General features: G+C 36.0%; 1 protein-coding gene across 2 annotated transcripts in view; it reads right to left on the minus strand.

The window, feature by feature from the left end:
* Nucleotides 1–570: 570 nt before the first annotated feature.
* Nucleotides 571–20,538, minus strand: part of LOC133519989 (transcription cofactor vestigial-like protein 4) — a 43,342-nt gene continuing 23,374 nt past the window's right edge. The window contains exons 1-5 of one of the 2 annotated variants that reach the window (XM_061854213.1): nucleotides 10,778–10,916; nucleotides 9,711–9,849; nucleotides 8,334–8,470; nucleotides 3,643–3,759; nucleotides 571–3,207 (exon numbers count right to left, since the gene is read on the minus strand). In XM_061854213.1, the coding sequence (XP_061710197.1) occupies nucleotides 2,765–3,207; nucleotides 3,643–3,759; nucleotides 8,334–8,470; nucleotides 9,711–9,849; nucleotides 10,778–10,916 (975 nt within the window). In that variant the 3' untranslated portion in view covers nucleotides 571–2,764. Of the gene's footprint in view, nucleotides 3,208–3,642; nucleotides 3,760–8,333; nucleotides 8,471–9,710; nucleotides 9,850–10,777; nucleotides 10,917–20,538 lie in introns of those variants that run through there. The other variant, XM_061854212.1, reaches the window with a different exon arrangement.

A 20,538-nucleotide genomic window follows, 5' to 3' on the forward strand; every position in this document is an offset into this window, starting at 1 on the left:
GTGAACCAAAAATTTGATTCACCCATTTGCATGACTGAACTGAACAGGTGTTATCGAACTATAGATTGTGTCATTCACGAAGACGCGTGCCTTGACCCGTATTATCATGTTTTAAAAAGTTACATTTGACACATCTGCGCGTCATCGTGAATGACACGAACTATAAATTAGTAAGGGAGCGCAAATGCGTGTTGACTGTGAGTCTTCTTTTGCTCCATCTATTTTTTTTATAGGTCAACTTAGCCCCAAACTAAACAAAGTTTGTACTATGAGTATTAGGCGATATTATACATACGAACATATATAGATAAATACATAGAAAACACCCATGACTCAGGAACAAATATCTGTGTTCATCACACAAATAAATGCCCTTAGGTACTAGGATTCGAACCCGTGACCATAGGCTTTATAGGTAAGTAGGTAGGGTCAGTAGACCAGACCGGTCGTCCCATCTGTAATTTATTAGTTATAGTAGGAAAGTGCTCTGTAATTATTAAGTAAAGCTGTCTTATAAAACCAAGTTCCAGAACTCCCATTATATCCAAGGAAATGTAATAAAACACAACATTTCTTCAGGCTTATTGTGTATTTGCGTATGTTCAACGACATCTTACAATATAAAGTGCATAAATAGTAATTATTATTTACAATTATTATTTTTATTAGAACCGGACCGGAGTTTTCATAGCACCGTACGAAATTAGAGAGATATGGTGCCTAGATTATGTTTACAAGGAATCCTTGAGAGAATATAATTATCTTTCTTATTATAGATTATATAAAATTAATAAGTAACACTTAAATTTCAAGTACCAGAATATGATGTTCGCTTTGATTGACAAGACAAAGAGTAAGAGGTAAATTCTGTAATAATATTTCATGTAAAAGTATATTTCAAAGCAATAATTCATTTTATTAATAAATTAAATATTGCTTGGCGATCTAAGGGTTAATAAATCAATATATTTAATTAATAATTTTGTTCTTTGTATTATGTTGTATGCTTGCATGTTAGTATACAGGTACGTTACTATTGCTAACATGAAAGCATACAACGTAAAATACCAATACTACCGTGCTCCCGCCAAGACGAGCCAAGAGAAGTGCAAGGGCACTACCTACCCTTTCTCGAAGCGCTTTGTCGTTTTCTTAAATCCTCATAACTTGGGTTTGGATTACACTTATAACAGATAAACATTCTCAGGATATGATGTCAATAGTGGACTTATTAAATAGAAAATATACGAATATGAAATCATTCGTTTCTGTTACTATTTCAATATACGGAGTGGCTTTGTTCTCCAGAAGCCATATCTCACGTTTCGCGGTGCTATGGAAACTCCGGCCCCTTATCAGACACACCGCAACCCTTTCGTAACAGCCACTTATCTGAATCGACCTCAAGGAACATGTACATTGCTAACAGTTTCCGTTGAAGCTTCGTTTTCTACGTTGGTTTTACCGTAAATAAGTTATTTTGCGTATTATTGTAAGCAAAAACATTTAAAAGCCTCTTCAGGTTTTACGTGACAACGTCTTAAGACTTTAATAATAAGAATAGGTAATTACAACTCGACGTTTAAATTCTATACGGCTTGCCATCTTGATCTATTTCGAAATAAATGGACAAAGATGTGCGTGTTTATTATGGCAAGGCCCACTATGGTTGCGTTTAACACGTGATAAAAAAAAAAAAAACATTTAAACATTATTCAGTATTTTAGTATAGAATTTTCTATACATAGGTACGCTTTGTTGTACCTCGCTATTGTTATGCGATAAGCGAAGCCATCATACAGTTGCAGGTGGATGATAACCGAATTATTTTACATTTTTGATCTGACGCTGCACGGTTATACCCTTGGCATTTGAATAATTTGGCTTTGGTGTACGTGGCTTCAGCCCTTACAATACCACACGTACTTATCGCTTTCAGGGTATTATTTTAAGGGCTAAGGAGTTTTGACCTGAATTCCCTGGTCTTTCACCCTACAAAACTAAGTAAATTTGTTCCAAATGACGCTTTTTTTACCAACTAAACCAGTTATCCTCAGTTCTCATCATAAATATATTTTTTTTCCATAAAACATCATCAAGCATAGTTACCTAATCGGAAATAAATCCGAAACAACAGACATCTATGATAGGAACACCTTTTCTTCCATTGATTTAGCCCTATCTAATTTATTAGTTACTATGTACTATGTACGCTCAATAACACAATCAGAGAACAATGAAATCTTTAGCTATAAATATATCTTATATTTACTTAACTTTATTTACACATAGTAGGTACTGACATTCAATTTCGATGGGTACTTCATTGTCGCTTATTCGAATCAGAATCCACTGAAACCTAACTTATAATATGAGGAACATTACAGTTACAAGAATAGTTACACACGACACCTTTACCCCACCGAACGCTAAAGCTTAAACAATAATAAGTGACTAATATTTACAACACTTAATCCTAAGTACAGTGAATCGTGCAGAAGCGTTTATATTGAGGTAATAACTTATATAGTGTAACTGGTGACTACTAATTGACTAAATAACTTTAAAAAAATACTTCCCAAAGCCTAATAGGTAACAGATTGTCATGGATTCGGATGTCGAACGTAAACGTTACGAGCCACCGCGCTCACGGTAAATAGCTTAATATTAAACAAGTGGGAATTTATTGATACTCGAGCTAGTATCGTGAAATGACTCGTAAATACCGAGTCGTTAACGGAACCGCCAGGCCGCAACGACGCTATTATATCACGACGCCGCTTCTCGAAATAATTTTCGTCGTTTGATCTTTCTTCTCGTCGTTGAGATTGAGTTTCGGGTTTTGTATTTTCTTCCACGTGTCGCCGAGCGCTTTGCTGAAGTGGTCGTCGACGCCGCCTTTGGCTTGTGTTTTCTCCGTTTCCCTTAATCTGGAGGTTTGTATTTGCCTCCACGTGTCGCCTAGGGCTTTGGCGAAGTGGTCATCGACGGAGAGAGAGGCGTCGTCGACCTCCATGGCGATGATTTTGGCGGGTTTGGGAGGCTCCTCGGGTTTGAACTGGATAGGGCTGCTGGCGCGGTCCTTGGTGTTGGGCTTGGGGCCGGGCTGGCTGTTCTCGGTGTTCTTCTTGAACAGGTTCATGTAGTCGTCGCCGAGCGACCTTCTGAAGTGCTCGTCGATTACTGGGTCGCACATCGACATTGAACCTGAGGAAAATACAGACTTAATAATAAACACTATAGACAAGACAAGTTTGACAACATTGTGTGGTAATAATCATGTAGTACTTACAATAGGGGGACTGCTATAGTTATTGTTTCCTCCATAGTAATTGGCAACTCTTAACAATAACTATAGCCGTCACCCTACCTATTCCAATTTTAGACATGCCAGGGCATCAAACATCGCTAAATCAAATTCGTAAAGAGCAGGAACTAAGTACGCTACGTCCGTTCATAATTAATGTAAAGCCTATCGTTTAAAATTAGAATAAATTGCTCGCTTCGACACTAAATTGCTTATGCAAATACTTATGTATATTAATAGCTTCAGCCCGGCAGTCGGAAAATGTTGTGGTAATAAACATCATGGTAATTTCTAATTGGGTGTATAATTGGTAAGTAGGTAGTAGGTATAGTTACCAGGCGGCGTGTCGCTCTTGGTGATGACGGAGGGCCGGTTGTAGGGCGGCGGCGCGGGCCGCGAGCGCAGCCGCATGTCGATGGGCGCCTCGTGCTTGCCCGGGTACTCGGGGGGCGCTGCGGGCGAAAGGGATTTGTTCACTAAAGTTTTTAATCACAATGGAAGCATAATGGCGTAAAAGGAAACGATAAATGCAACGTTTTTAAGCAATAGTTAACTGTTCAGTTGGTTGTATGAATATATATATAATGGCCTTTTTTTTTACATATATTCTACCTATATTTGAAATTGATAGTTAATAAACACAATTTTTTTTGTGTTAACTTGCTAAGGCCATTGAAAAAATATTTTGCCTAGTCTCTGATGGGTAAGTAATGAAACGTATACGTACTTATGGTATATTCCATAGAACATATAAACTCTAATAGTATAATATTTAAAAGTATAACATTCACTAAGAATAACGATTATAACGAATAACAACGAAAAATATAATTTCATAATTAATAACACCCTTTAAGTATACTATCATTTATGATAAAATTCATGTAATATAATGTTGAATTAATATAACTTTAAAAATATATAACAAACATTACCAATAATAATATAAAAAAGTAACATACTAATAAACGCCGAACTTTCTCTCTTTTCTGTCTATTCAATTCAATTAAATTCAAATATACTTTATTCATGTAGGCCTAGCAACAAGCACTTATGAATAGTAAGACAGTATTACATATAATTATATTAATCTAATTATCAGAGCAATTTATTGATGTTGTAAATATTATTCCATATATAATACTAATGAATATAATTCATAGATCAAATTTAATACTAAAACTTTCACAAAATACAGTCATACAAAAAAAAAATGTATAAAAAATACTAGTCTAGATTGTTTCTAGAATAAATTCTAAATGTCAAACAAATATAATAAAAACAACAAAGGAAATACATGCATTGGAATATCCATTTCATCATCATTATTCAAATATAACAAATAATTAATCATTTCGAATCACAATTAATCCCACGTTGTTTTATTCATTCATGTAGTCTTGTGTGGTATAATAAGCTTTAGAAATAAGTTTACGCTTTACATGATTTATTATTTATTATTATTATTATTTCTCTCCATTAGGTACCCATGTTTCTCTCTATTCCCCGACAAACTTTGTCTCTAAAATCTGTAGGGTTATGATGAGTAGAAACTAAAATAGTAACACAAAGAGTTTTATACGAAAATCAATAAAAAAAAATAAGTCAGTTCAATTAGCTCGCAGTTCACCTAACACGCTCCTCCTCGCTTCGCTCGTCGTCGCACCTATCTGTACTCTGTCAAACAATACTCTTCCGTGACAGTATCTACACGCTCTGCTGCTTTATATTCAAATATTATTTAAAATGTTATTCGACATTTTGATATGTATACTAAATCGAGATTATTTCAAACGGAATTATTTCTTATGCTCGTTAGGCGAAACAATGATATATTTTATGTATGTTATATCATTATGAGCTTATACTATTTTGAAAATAGATAATTCGTACATTATACTTAACGTTATTATACGTTATGCACGTTTGTAAAGTAAAATTATACCAAAAGTGCGAATACGTTTCATGACGCACCCATCTCTGATCTCTTAAGTTCTGGAGTCATTTTGCAGTTTAAAATTAGGAACATTATTTAATATCATTAATTCAATTTGAACAGTTCCTTTACAAGGACATTGGCACGTACTAGATAACAGACAGTAGTTAAGTATTAACACCAAATATTTACTTCGCACCGACCTTTAGTACTTGTTTACAACAATAAGTACTTCTCACGTTAAGATAACGAGGAATGTCGATTACCGATTGTTATTCGAGCAACGTGCGAAAACCAATCAGACGCCTATTTTCCTATAACTAAGGGGGAGTTTTCCCATTCTTTGATTCAGCAACAGGTGGCGACCACCTCGCGCTCGTGTACGTTGACAACATAAATATTAAGAAGTCTTTGTGACATTCATACATGATTTATTGGCACTCATAACAATAAAGCAACAGCTTTGATTCAGTAATTTGTTGGCTTTAACTTTGTGCAACTTCCGTTAGAAAACAATTTTACAGTTTAAGGTTATTTGGAATCAAAAGTCTATCTTTTACTTTCGTAAAGTAGGTGTTATACACGTAGCATCATAGGTTAAAAAGGGGCGAGGGTAATATTGACAGCGATATTCCCTAAACGCCAGTAAACCCTTAATAAACTTCCGCAAGAAGTTTTGCCCTACTTATGGAATTGTATTCGCTCATGTAGTCAAGATAGCCGCTTACCATCGGGCGTACTTTTTCCAGTATCATATTAAAGAAGTGCAGAGTATTTCATATTACATTCCTAAAAAACTATAAAGCGCTCCTTTATAACATCTTTCAGCTATTTCATGATCATAAAATTTATTCAATCTCTCAAAACTTGACAACAACTATTTTATACGTGTAATCTGAAATCCTTTTCAGCAAGGCGCGCGTGTAACCGAGACGTTCCTCCGAGGCGGGTAACAAACGCCCAACGTAATTAAATTTAGAGAACGTGGCTGGAAAGTACGAGTCGAGAGACTGTTTTGTATGTTTTCTGCGAAAACTATTATTTATCCGGGCGAGCGTTGAAGAGAATACATAAATTCTAATGGACACAGTTCTTGTCTAATAATGTTTTATTTACTTAGGTTATTAAATAGCAGTTAGGGAATGCCCTTGGGACTGAACGGGATTTGTGTAGGAAAATAGCACCGGCAGTACACCTTAATAACAACAAATTATTTTGTTTATAGATACAAGTAGGTAGAGAAGGACAGATACAAGTAGGTACACAAGTGTCTGGTCTTGCTAATTTCGCAAAGCATGCAATGCACACGTAAACTAATAGTTTTTATTATTATTATTAGCATGTTTACATTAAGCGATAAAGATGATTAAATATTAATGTATGTTTAATTTTCATGAATAAGTCTATAATTTCTATCATTATGTTTGAGGTTTACAACTGCATAATTCGTGTTTTCCTACCTAGAATCAATATTCTGTTAATTTATACGAATAATTATTATACTTGATGATTAATGGTCTATAAATTAAAATGGCGGCTGTTTAAGAACATCACAAGAATGTCTACCTTTATTACTCTTTCCTCGGGGCAATCGAGAATAAGAGTTCATTTACTTGTAATAAGGGTTTTATGAACACTTTGTTGAATTTGATGAGCAAATTGTATTATAATCCTATTTAGGCTATTTAGCTGGGGAAAAATGGGTCGTTTACACGTGCGACTCGCTTAATGTGTCGGCGTTTGATGCTATTTCGGAAATTTGGACAAGGTTTTATGTCATCAAACAAAACCTTATGAATAATCAAACGGTTGTAGTTTTAGTTAAAGGCTACGTACTTATACGTATATCTTAGTGTAATAGTGTTTTCAATAGTGGGATCCAGAATCAGATAAAACAATGTTTTTATTGTTTCTAAAGCTCAATGCCGGGGGTGTCAGAATTCTCAGCACCTGACTGTATAAAATTAGCGAAATAGCGCTTTTTTTATTCAGAGAAACACTTTTTCAAAATCTTCTTCCTCACGTTGTCCCGGCATTTTGCCACAGCTCATGGGAGCCTAGGGTCCGCTTGGCAACTAATCTCGACAACTGGCGTACTTTTTCAAAATAAATGAAATTAATAATTATAGGTATTATTTCACAAGTCCCCAAAATCTCTTAACGTTAGGCGGCGCACTGCTGTTGTTAGGAACGTAGCCAGTAGGCTCAGGTGCAAAAGCACACATAAGATGATTAAATTGAATACCTACCTATTTTAAGTAGCTGTCAATGCTTAAATCGTCCGGTAAAGACGTAAATGCCACTAATGATGATGATATCTATGTGTAGGGTACATTTAAAATTACATATTACACGCGATAATAATCGGTTCGCAACATCAATACAAAATTCTAAGAACTCAATATACAATTCTCAGTGAAGGTTTCCAAGAAACGTAGATTACACTTCATATATAATTCGCTATACCTACTGCAGAATAGATAGGGATTCTAGTTGTTCGTATCTTTACGCTATAAATATGTATGACAGTTTGAATAACACAATTCGCTGTGAAAAAGTGTGGGTAAGTATTGGGGTAAAAAGCGACAGGTGTTGTATTTTCTAAGCCGGATTTTCAGAGAGAATTTATTTTTCTCGATTTATACTCTTAAAACAGTATTATCTATTAATGGCAGCTTTTATTATAATTTATGCAGTTTGATTTCTGTTCCTTATGCCAATAGAGTAGACTAAAAAAACACTCGTAACAAAAGAAAACTTCACACCGTCAGATTGCACAATGGGTGCTGTATTTCGACTATGAAGTCGGCAGTATTTCTTTCATGACTTATATATTATTCTTATTACCTTTCCCATAGAGGTAAAGGTTGGTGCAGTTCGCCTTCCTACGCGACCGTTTAGCTGTTCATTAAATGACCTACTACAAATTCACTGCCAAATGAAGATGATGAGACCTAAATAAATTTATTTACTTTAAACTTTATTGCACGTAGCAGAAGTACAATAGGCGAAGTACAATATAAGTCATAAGGTGTCGATACGGACCCAACAGAATTTAACGACATTGGATTTATGGAATAAAAGTCTTACCTTTCCCATTAGTAGTCAGGTTGGCGGGCGCGTCATCGTCATCCAACTCGCCATCGCTGTGCGGCGCCCGCGACAGTGCGGGACCACTCCTCCGCTCGTTGAATGATTGCGAGCGGAGCGCCATCTTGCCGTTTTCTCTGGAAATTTAAATTTACATTTCAAACGTCGTCGAAATCAGTAGGTTCAAGTTCGATTATTGCTTGCTTCCAACGAAATGAAACAAGTGAAAAAGTAGGCGATCCCTGCTTTGTTCGGGACATACAGTGCTCACGAAAAATAGTCCTCCCATTCCGATATTAGATAGCCAAGGCATCTACCTACGTCTGGCACTTTTCTGTACATGATCTTAAAGGAAAAAACACGACTCGGTGATAAATAAACCTTTGTTCGAGAAACAAGTAGGGACTAAATGTACCTACAATACATATTTTAAGAAAATGTAACCAACGTAGAATAGTTAGATAAAATATATCAGCAAGAATTAAGAACATAATTAGCGACTAACATCAGATCCCCATGTCTGTGCCCTGCGGTTACAAACTTAGCTTAAATCAAAAATTCAATTTCACCTGACATCGCCTACACAAAGCCGAGGAAAGGTGAGAAAAACGATTCTAATAAATTCATAAGCTAACACGGGTGCACCATTTCCATATTAATACCTGAGTGGAAAGCAAGTGAAAGTTGAAGGTCTAAACTCTAGGGAGTCTAGTTACATGTAGCTTGGATAATGTTCTACGCACATTTGATACAACGTGGCTTATTAATTTCGGCATAGGCAGTTGTGTAGTTTGGCAAACCAACTAAGTATGGAGAAAAGCTAGGGAATAATGCCTGCTTGAGCTAGTTTGTGAAAGAAATTGTAATAATAATAAAATAAAATAAAAAGCCTTTTATTTCCTTAGGATAGGTATACTTGCATACATATATTAAAGTAATATCTTTTGGTTTTCTGCTCTAGTAGTGTATAGTGCGCTAAAGGCCAGACTGTTTACTATTCGAATAATAAGTGTAAATCACTCGTAATTTACATGGTGACAGGGCGGAGTAAAAATTACCAAAATATTCCTTACGTAATTATGTCATAAATCATCCCAAGGAGTTACAACATCCCAAGCAAAGGTTCGCCTCTGGGATTATCTACTTTTTGGGTAGGTAATCTAATCTAACATCCTCGTGAGAACAACTGTGATGTGATGTGTTCTAACCTGGACCTGTAGTTGGGCTGCCTACTGCCTAGTCCGGCGCTCACGTCTCCGGTAGCCTGTGAGCTTTTTCAGCTGAGCGCGGCGTTTCCATTGGCAGTGTCCGATCGTACTCTCACTGTAGCAACTCTTGTTTATCATCCTCGTGTCAACAACAGTGATGTGAACTAACCTGGGCCTGTAGTCGGGCTGCCTGGTTCGACGCTCGCGCCTCCACTTGCCCGTGAGCTCCTTCGGCTGAGCCCGCGGCGTTTCTGGCGACAGCGTCCGATCACCCTCCGACTCGCCGCTCGAAGCTGTGCTTGGAGTTTCTATAACAATACAAAGCGCTATTAGAACCTGAGAATCTGCGGTCAGTTATTGGTAGTCCAGTAGCCTATAGATCTTTTGGATTTAAATACTTAAGAGCAAAAATTGTGTAATACCTAAGGGGATTTATGATGTTGATGATTGTCATTACTTATGTCGTTTCATTACGTCACACTTACTTGTACAAAACGTTTGAAAACTTACATTACATATTTACAAATACAACAGAAATATACAATCTCCACATGTGTTTCCATTCTTGGGGCGTTTTTATTTTGCGGAAGTTGCGAGACGTTTTGTATCTGAACTTATGTATGTTGCACTCTATTTTTTGCACATAGGCGTCAAATGCTATGAATGAAATTAAACTATGGTTCGTTACCTTAATGTGATGCGATGAAGTATACTAGAACAAGCTTAGAGTAATATCTTAATGAGAAATATTCATTGTTAAAATAATTACAATAACATATAGACGAGATAACACAGTGTGAAAATGATTATTGGAGGAAGCTCCAGCCCTGTTGTGTAAACTCGAGCTGAGCCTAAACTTTTAATTGGAATCCGGTCCAATCTTATTCTCATCAACTGATTTAGATAGACAGTAATTTTATAGAGACGAACTCATTAAGGAGCGTGGTTGGCGCCACATAACTACCTACCCACTTAGTTAATTACCAAAATAATTATGAATCAGAATAGCGCCAAAATATTGAGGTGCTCCTATTGTTTAATGATCATATGAGTACGACGTAGAAGAAGACGGTAAAAAAATATTTTGAAGTCTATTGTACATAACAAATATAAAAGGCGTATTAAAACTTTGAATCTTTCATATGAGCAAAGTCATATAAAAAATGTAGGCCATGTCTATACATACAGTCTAAAATCGTAATATTCTTTGAAATACTCGTAAATTTTAGATTATACCTTTTTGAGGAGATGCTACCCACGGCTGCCATAAAGGCAGATTGAACTTGGGTGAATGAGGAGGTTCCATTTGTAGAAGATCGAGGTTGTGCAACGAAGTCCGAGCAAGAACCAGCAGATAATCCAGCGATTCCATCATCACAGCCCGCAGGCAACACACAATCAAACACTAGTGCACCTAATGCTGAACCACAAGAACATATTCTTGAAAATGTAGCACTAAAAAACGCATGTAATCGCTAAGCACTTTCACACCAGCTAATTAGATTGAATTTGCAAAAAACTGATTATCCAAAGACAACGGGGAGCGAACCGATAGACAAGGCATTGGCGTCCCGGCACAGGTAACACTGAAGGCCGACTGAACAAAAAACGAGCTGGAAGAGATTACATCGGAATAAATAAATGAGATGAACAAAAAACAAACCGAAAAGCAAAAAGAGCATCACGCTACATCCACGCGGCCGGACGTTGCGGCGCTTCCTTCGAACCCTCACATACAGGACGTGCACAGGCGGCCACCAGTTGTGATACCAAAAAGAATCTTAAACTTAACGATGACAAGCGTTGATACAAGCAGACAAATGATAATGTTTTCGGGATTCAGAAAAATATTTACAAGAGAAGTATAAATATTCACTAAAAGCATTTTCACCTGACGGTAAGTAATAATAAGATTGACGGATCTTAGGCCCTAAGCCAGTGTTTAAAGCAATAAACATATACAGTGAGGTATAATACCGAAGACGAAGACAAATTGAGAATACCGTAGCCGTTACAATAACTTTCGACGTTGTACCTACAATAAATGTACACACGCCCATTGTGTTTCGGTCAATTCCGTTTTTATGTCACGAATGCGATTGCCACTCATCTCCAAGGCACAAAGGAATTGATGACATCACACATTTTAAGTCAGCAAAGTGCCAATTTTGCATTAAACATTTTTGTTGGTACCTCGATTTTGTTTTTCTCGCCGATCGACCTGAATTTCTCAAGAATGTATAAGTAAAGAGGTTTAGATGGCACACGATTGTCTATTCCACTTTATGTGCTATTGTTCTACGAACGATTAAAACATTTAGGTTTGGTTTTAAACATGGTATGGCCATCACACTCACACATCAATGTGTTTACTTTATAGAGCCTCAATTTTTAACAAGTCACTAATTTAATCATCCTGTGATTGGAATACATCAACCTGTTCGGTCCATTCATGAAAGTGCGTGAGCGCAGGGCGCGGGGATTAATGAACCCCCTTTACACTTCCACCTTCCTTCACCTTGCTACTAACTCCAGCCATCCCATCGACTTCAAAAACAAACCTTGCAAACCGGAAATAGAGTCTAAAATCGCTTGCGAAATCAATAAAGTGCAGTGCAGTCTCAGCTAGACAAATCGAATTCTATTCTTTGCTCAGCAGAGTTCGAATTGATTCGCAAACACTGAGGTAAGCCGGGTCTTAAATTACGGTGGTTGTATCCTTGGAAGGTTGTTTTATTCTATGGCGGAGCGGGAGAGGGGAGGTAAGAAACTGTGAGAAGTTACTGGGATGCTGCACTGTATAGGCATTAGTTTTTTATTGTCTAATAGAGGCAAAGGCTCGCCGACAGGTAAGCTTTGGCGCCGCTCTTCATTAAATGCCGAAGGGATTTGCAGAGATAAATGAGAAATTGAGGGACAGACTGTAGTAAAACTGTATCACGGTTTAATGTTTCTACTTTAATTGCATTGGTAGGTTGCTTTTTCCTATGTTTTCTTTTTTAAGAACGGAATGTACGACAGCTGGGTACACTAAACTCTTATTTATATTCAGAATCAAAACTTAGGGTGTGATTGACAGTTTAATTTTGAATATAAATAGTAATATAATAAGACAATATAGTTCTAACTGTACTCTTAGATGTACCTAGAGCAATTGAAACGAGTCACTTTTTACAGAAAAATCCATAAAACGTATCGAGTATAAATAGTAAATAAGCAAGGAAATAGACAAGTACAGTATTTTTTTCTTCGGGTCATGGAATGATGTGAATTTCTATCCAACCTTAATAGTACCTATTAGGTACCTAACGTAGCTGTAGGTAGCAAAGTGGTTATTGTGTAAAACGTAATGGGTTCTATATCTGAAGATGCTAATGACCAAACTTCCTTAATTAAAAGTTAGCGAATTGTGGCCTCGGGACAAAAGGTTCCGCCAAAACATTTCAATATTCCTTAGGTACCTACTTATTATACATTCTCCCTATAAGAATATAACGAAATACCTACTCAATTTACTTGTAATAAAAATATTAATTAAATGATTACTATTTGAAGAACAGAAAGCTATTCAGTTATTAGGTAAATTGTGTCTAGAGTATTTGTTTCGCTCACTTCATTAAAATACCTACTAGCTAATTATGAATATTAGGAATTTGTACCTTGCGAAAAAAATTGCAACTTACGCGTGTGGTATGACAAGACTTGTACAATGACAATTCTTGTTGTTTTACCTCTACTTCTTTACTTGATTTAATATATGTATATAAATACTACATACTTGCATTACCTTAGTGTTTGAGATAAGATAAAATAAATGTTTATTTGCAAGAATGTAGGTACATAGATTACAAGATGTTAGGGTGATAATTTGGGTTTCCATTTACATTTAGCCATTTATTGGCGTGCAACATTGTGTCACATTTAATACACAGTAAATAAATGTCAACATATCTAATGAAACTAATTAGCAATAATAACACTATCTTATATAAATTAGAAATACATACATCAAATTCATTTACAATTAATTATATGTCAAGTTACCAAATTTAAATTATAAAATCAATTATTAATAAAATTATCATAGTATAATAGATATGAAAACAGGAGAAGTTAATTATTACATACATATTTGATTAGTTGATTGAAGAGTGGATTCAGAGAATATTCCACATTAAAATTGAGTAACCTATAGGGGAACGTCACATCAACTTCGAAATTAGTAGGTATGTGTATGTGGTCTATTTGCATTATCAAACTTATTATCGGCGTAAGACCTGTGTCACAGATACCTATTTAAAATACTTAACTGCTTCAAAATAACAACACTTAGCTCTCAACCTTCATTATGACAAATATACTTATCATTTATTCTTAGCCTGTCCCAATATAAAACCATTTAACACAACTTATAAAACAGGCTAAAAGATAAGATCCAGAGGAACCTCGCTCAGCGGACTGTAATTAAAGGGTTGGGCGTTATTTTTCCCAATTTCTTTTTCTTTTTGCTCTTTTGTTGGTTCGGCGCCATTGGACCGGAGCGAGGCGAAGCTACAGCCGTAGGACGAAACTCATTATGTCAAGTAGAATGAGAAATTTAACTACTAAGTAATCGTGTACCTACTTGTAAATAAAGCAGATTAAGAGCTTCTTGCACCAACCACATTTAGCAAACTGACCAACATCACTCAGGAGTGAGTTATACAATACAATACTCTTTATTGCACACTTTACCTTCAATACAGAAACAATACAAATAATACATCACATTATGAGGAAAACAACAGGCGGTCTTATCGCTTATCAAATTATGTAACTTCCCGTACAATAAACTTTTGCGAACGCTTTAACGATGACAGACGGTTCGGTGCCACCCTCTCTAACTTATTTGCTGTTAGTATGTTGAATGATACATATATAAAAAAAAAAAAATTTTTAACCATTATGCCTGCTGTAGTACCTTGATTAGAACCTGCTAGGCTTTTAATCCTTTAAAAAAAAGTTGGTCGATTAACTTCAAGAAGTTATTTTTTTAACTACAAAAAATCGCTGGTTGTCAATAAAATATAATTAATAACACATCCAGATCCAAAGGTAGCGGCGTTATATCCAGGCTCCAGTAGTTAGTGGCTGATCCGTTAGGAATATTCACTCTGCATAGATAGCCAAAAATCGTAAATACTTATACGCTTGAATCATATAACTATGTATTTAATAGGAATTAGGAACACGACACAGGATGTATAATGTCAAAATCAAAATAGGTTTTATAACCCTAGGACTCCTGGAGTTGCAGGCGTACATAGGTTACGGATACTGCTTACCATCAGGCGGGCCGTATGCTTGTTTGCCACCGACGTCGTATAAAAAAAAGGTAGTGTGGATTGTGGAGCGTCCAAGTATGCAAGCATGATATAATATTCGTATTTTTTACGAGATATGCATTATTATTTTTGATTTTTTATTGAATTATTATTAAATATCTGAAAGAGACAGATTAAGCGCTTTTAAAATGTGGATATGGAGAAGAATGGAAGATATAAGCTGGAAAGAGAGGAAAACAAACACGGAAATATTAGATTTGGTACTTAGATGAGAAGAGACCTCTGCTGAGAATGATTGAAAACAGAAGAGCAAATATGTTGAAGTACCTGATACAGCATGATACTTTCATGAAATCTATAATTGAAGGGAGAATAGCAAAAAAGAGAGGCAGAGGAAGACAGAGACGTGAATTTTTGGACTAAGCTAAAGAAAAGATCAACATAGTGACGTATCAGGAACTCAAAACAGTGGCAGAGAGTAAAGTAAATATTCTTTATTGCACTAACAATTATACATTTTACATACATGTAAAACTACAAATGAATTTTAAAGGAAAATAGAACCAGGTAACAACAGGCGGTCTTATCGCTAAAAAGCGATCTCTTCCAGACAACCTTTAGGTAGCAGGAAATTTCGAACTCATACAAAAGTCAACAGGTAGTGCAAGGAGCTAAATATGGAGACTATTAAATACAAACACACATACTACTTAAATAAGTATTAAAACAATACCTAATATACTAATAAATATACAATATAATATAATACAATGTATATATATGTATACTTACACATATACAATATATAAATGGCAACTTAAGGTAGGGATAGAAAGTATAGTTTCAGCTGATTTTTGAAAATGGGGAGAGATTTAGCTAATCTTAATTCTTCTGGCAGAGCATTCCATAACCGAACAGCCCGGAATGTAAAAGAGCTATTATAAAATTTTGAAGTAGATAAGGGAGGAGCAAGAATATGAGTCTGAGAACATCTGATAGAAGAGAGATACTTGAAACGCTCTTTGAGATAAGGTGGTGTAGCGGGGTTAAAGAGAATGCCATAAAGGAGGGCAAGAACATGAGAGTCACGGCGAAGACGAATAGGAAGCCACTTGAGCTGAGAACGAAACTGAGACACATGGTCATATTTGCGCAAGCCAAATATAAACCTAATGAAAAACGGAATGGCGATTACTCCAATGACAGGAGCCAGACTCTTACAATTAATATGATTATCATTAACACATTTTGAACAGATATCCAAAACGGGTTTTAAAGTCTATTATAATATAATAATTAAAGTAGGTACTACTATACATAAAACGCGTCTCCGATTGCTCTGTTCGCGCAAATTAACTGGTAGAAGTTGAAAGTTTGAAACATAGTTGCATATATGAAGGATGTGTAATTCAGTGAGCCAGTCCGCCGCGGGGCGCGCATCCGTTGCGATTTGCGAGCAACTAATCGCTACGGGGGATGATTATTTGCACGCAGAACACTTGTTTAATTTGACCAAAATTAAGTGTTGTACGATTTTAACATTTGAGGAGTGTTTTTTCAAACAGGCATGGTTTAGCAAGATTTTTTTAGAGAAATAAGCCCTTTTGAAAAGACACTCCTTAGTTGCTCTTTGGGTACCTTCGTGATTCTAAGCCCAGTAAAAGCCTATTATTTTTCTGAGTTTTAATGTCATTCTGGAGGATATAAGTATTCAAAGTGCGATTGCGTGGCTCCTGAGCAGGTCATCGAGCATGTCATTCAGTACGTAGCAAATTCGACGGAAATCCAGCAGACTTGTTTGCCCTCGCCAGTGTCGTAATCCAATGGATACATAACCATAAAATATCCTTATAAACGACTGACCAATTATGCCATACGAATAAATAAAATATCATCCTAGTATTAACACCAGTTGCTTATAAATTAAATTAGAAATAACTAAAATAATTGTTATAAATATTTACCGACCTACTACCGATGATAATAATAAAATCATTTATTTCAGACCAAGTTGATCCATATATGGTTAGTATCCTAATAACTATGTTAGTGGCACAGTACAAAAACAAAAGCAAAAATAAAAAAAATACTTGTATTAATAGTACAACTATTGCCAGGGACAAGCAGGGCAGAGAACCTGCTCTACTTGGCCCTGCCAATCGCCACTTCCACCCAGTAGCGAGTGAGAGGAGAGTCGAGGCGCTCTGCCAACTCCCTCAGAAGGCTGTATAGCTGCTGCCCCGCATACGATTCAGCAGTGATCCAACTCTTTTTCTCCTGATGGCCAAAAAGTCATCTGTACGCGCCTCAGCAAACATTCTGGATGCACTGTTATGTCTCGGCAGCCGCAACAACATAAAACCGCGTATAAGCATAAGAGAAGTTGAATAAATTTGCCTATCTTTCCTTCACTTGGCCCGTAGAGAATTGCTGGGCACGCTTGCACGCTTACTGAGCGCTTCGTCTCAGTTCCACCAATATCAATATGATCTCCCTTTACGTATAGTTGACAAGGAATTAGGGATCTGGAGATGATGTAACATGGGAGTTATGTATTTTGTGAATATCCTTGCTGAGGGTGGCTGCAAATAACGACGGAAATAAAAGTCAAGACAGGCTTTGAGGTCAGAGCGAATTTCTCGTGGGTTCTCTGTTATTCACATTAAGAACATACACTCAGAATAACGTAAGAGCGACTTTGTGGTGATAAAATTTAACTCCAATGTTATCAGGGAAAAGATAATTTTATGGATGAAAAATTTGCATCATGGGAAATGTAATTAATTTTGCGGTGTGGATAAAACATGAATACTCTCGCCTCTCGCCTTTAAATACAAGACAACGTAATGAAGATTTTATCACAACGACAAAAAACAAACATTTTACTATTGCTTAGCTCGTACTTCGTAGCATACCCAAACAAAAGAAATTTCACAACAATTGCTATAGATAATCTTGCAAATCTTATAACCACACATTCTTGAATAAATTAAGTTTAACGTGGGTATAATTAAAATACCAGCGCTGTTTTTACATCTGCGTTCGCGGAATGCCGATGACGCGTATGCTAAAGTTGCGGATTCCGCATACTTGCTCATTACCTAGGGGCATGTTCAGAAACTGGCACTTATATATCAAATCCAAGCCCTCACTTATGTCCATCATGCTCACATTAGAGCGAAATCACATGTGTGCGAAAGCGATGCAGATATATTCAAAAGTAATTGGTATCATAAAATAAGTTTCTGGATAAAATCCAATGCACATTTCGTTTTCAACGTCACACAAGGTTAGGTTTAGAATGTGAATGTTGTAGACAAATGCAATTAAATTTGAAGAAAAAAGTATGCTTAGGTAAGTATAGCATTTTATTGCAGGTATGAAAGCATGAAGACGTACCAACTGGCAATATAACTGACATGAAACCGGTAATAACATAATTAAAGTAAGCCAACTTTTAAAAATAATAATTAAAAAGCTTTTATTTCGGACATGAATTCATAATAAACTTAATACTAAATTACAAGACGATAAAATTTAATATAATTAGGCAAAACGATAATTAATTAAATAATTTATAATATACATTCGCAATCTCATATTATAATAATAACACAAAAAAAACGTATGAAAATTTAATAACGAACCATGTGTCATCACAAGGTGCTATTTACTGTTTACTTATTTAAGAAATCGTTAAGAGCGCAATAATCATTTTCAGTACGTGAATGTTTCATAACATATATGTTGATTACTCAGAAATATTTTTTTTTTTTTAGAAAACCAGCTTGTTACATTTGCGTGTTATTATTATATTAAAATCGATGAGGAAACGGATGCAGGATGCTCTTAATTTCAGTAGTCGAAATTCAAATAGCTAAAAAACAAAAACCCAGCGCCCAACGGCCACGGGCGCGAATTATTTAAAATTCGAATGCAATTCGAACATGATGTAGGCATCTAAAATTCTAATCGCTTCGCGTGAGCCGGTAGTCGTTGCCTGAGGCTGTATGAGGTAAAGTGTTCGGCAGAAGCTGAATTTAGTACCATCGTCCACACGTTTAATTGGCAAGATTTGTAATCCTTATTGTATGGACGTTAGGTCCACCGAGAGCTAATAAAAAACGGGTCGAAATTCTTTTCGTTATCTTGTTTAGGACCACTCTGTCACGCTTGTATTTCTGTATTTTATCAAATAAATAGAAACGGCGAGTGCATGTCGTTTTAGCTGTAGAATTACATTTACCATGAGAAAAATTAAAAACTCATCTCTTACTCGTACAAAAAGCTACACTCCGTCACATTTTTTGGGGACAAAAAACAAGACAACGAAAAGAATTGTGACCCAAATGCATGAGTGCTATTCGTTAGTATTAGTACAGTATGTAAAATTCTAAATGTCTTCAGACAAAATTTGCATCTTTTTTTTATGGAAATATATTTTATTGGAAGTTACTAATAATTACCTCGCATAATTATCACAATACAACGCTTACGCTTCACTGAACAGCCGGCTTTTTCATGCGTTCAGTTTTCTAATACATTAGGTATACCTACATCTAAATAAATTCGTTATACTTCATTTTTTTTTAAATATGAGAAACAATGTTTGTATTTGTTCTAAGTAAGCTTACAGGTAGGCTTATCGGAGCGGCCAAGGTTATCAATATCTGAACACCCACTCTAGAGTGACGCTTTGATAATAGAGGCGTGTACAGATATTTGTGAGCACCTTGGCCGCTCCGATATATCTGATGGCGATCGTACAAGATGAGATTAACCCACGACCTCCAGTTGAATGGGTTATGGGTTAGTCCAGTTAACCTATTGGTTAAGAAATGCAATTACTGTCCATTAAGTAGGTTATCCCTTAACTACAGTAAAAAAAAAATTGCATTAGAAAAAAGGTAAACAATCTTGACGTGTCTTTTTATTGAAACACGCTTATTTAAAATTAGTACAAATTAGGTACTTACGAAAGCAAAATAATGTAAATAATCGTATAATATTTATAATTGTTATTTTTCCAAAGTGTTTTACATAAAAAGACACGTCGAGATAGCTTGTCTTCTTTCTACTGCAAAAAAAAAAACGAACTATAGGTAGGCCAGTGAACAGTGGATCTTATTACTTACCTATGTCTCTGTTAGCTATGTTATCAATATCAATGATGTCAGTTAATAGCGTGGTACGACTACACAATATGGCACATGATCGCACCCCGCAGGGCGACGTTCACAATGTTTACATAACCGAGGCGCCGGCGCAGCGCACGGAAGGCGGATGTTTGCGGCGAAAGTACGGGAAGGCGCACTTTCCGCATTCCGCTCGTCGACTTGTTGCAATCAAATGTCTAGTCTAATTTAACCTTACTATGGACTGGATGAATCGGGCACAAGATCGACAGGTGTGGAAGAAGAGGGAAGAGGCCTACATCCAATATTGGATCACCAAAAGGGCACAATGATGATGGTTGTTATAATACCGATAAAGGTATTTAAAAAATTTAACAAATGTCGGTGACATTCTTTGTTTAGACATATTTAAAGGTTAAACAAGCAATATATGCCATATGTAACTAATATGATACGGGTATGACGAGTTGCAAAATTGCATGGAAACATAACGAATGAATTCATTCATATACAGAGTGTTTTTTTAGTCACCTGCAAT

This window comes from Cydia pomonella, chromosome 7, assembly GCF_033807575.1.
Source record: "Cydia pomonella isolate Wapato2018A chromosome 7, ilCydPomo1, whole genome shotgun sequence".
NCBI classification, from domain to species: Eukaryota; Metazoa; Arthropoda; class Insecta; order Lepidoptera; family Tortricidae; genus Cydia; species Cydia pomonella.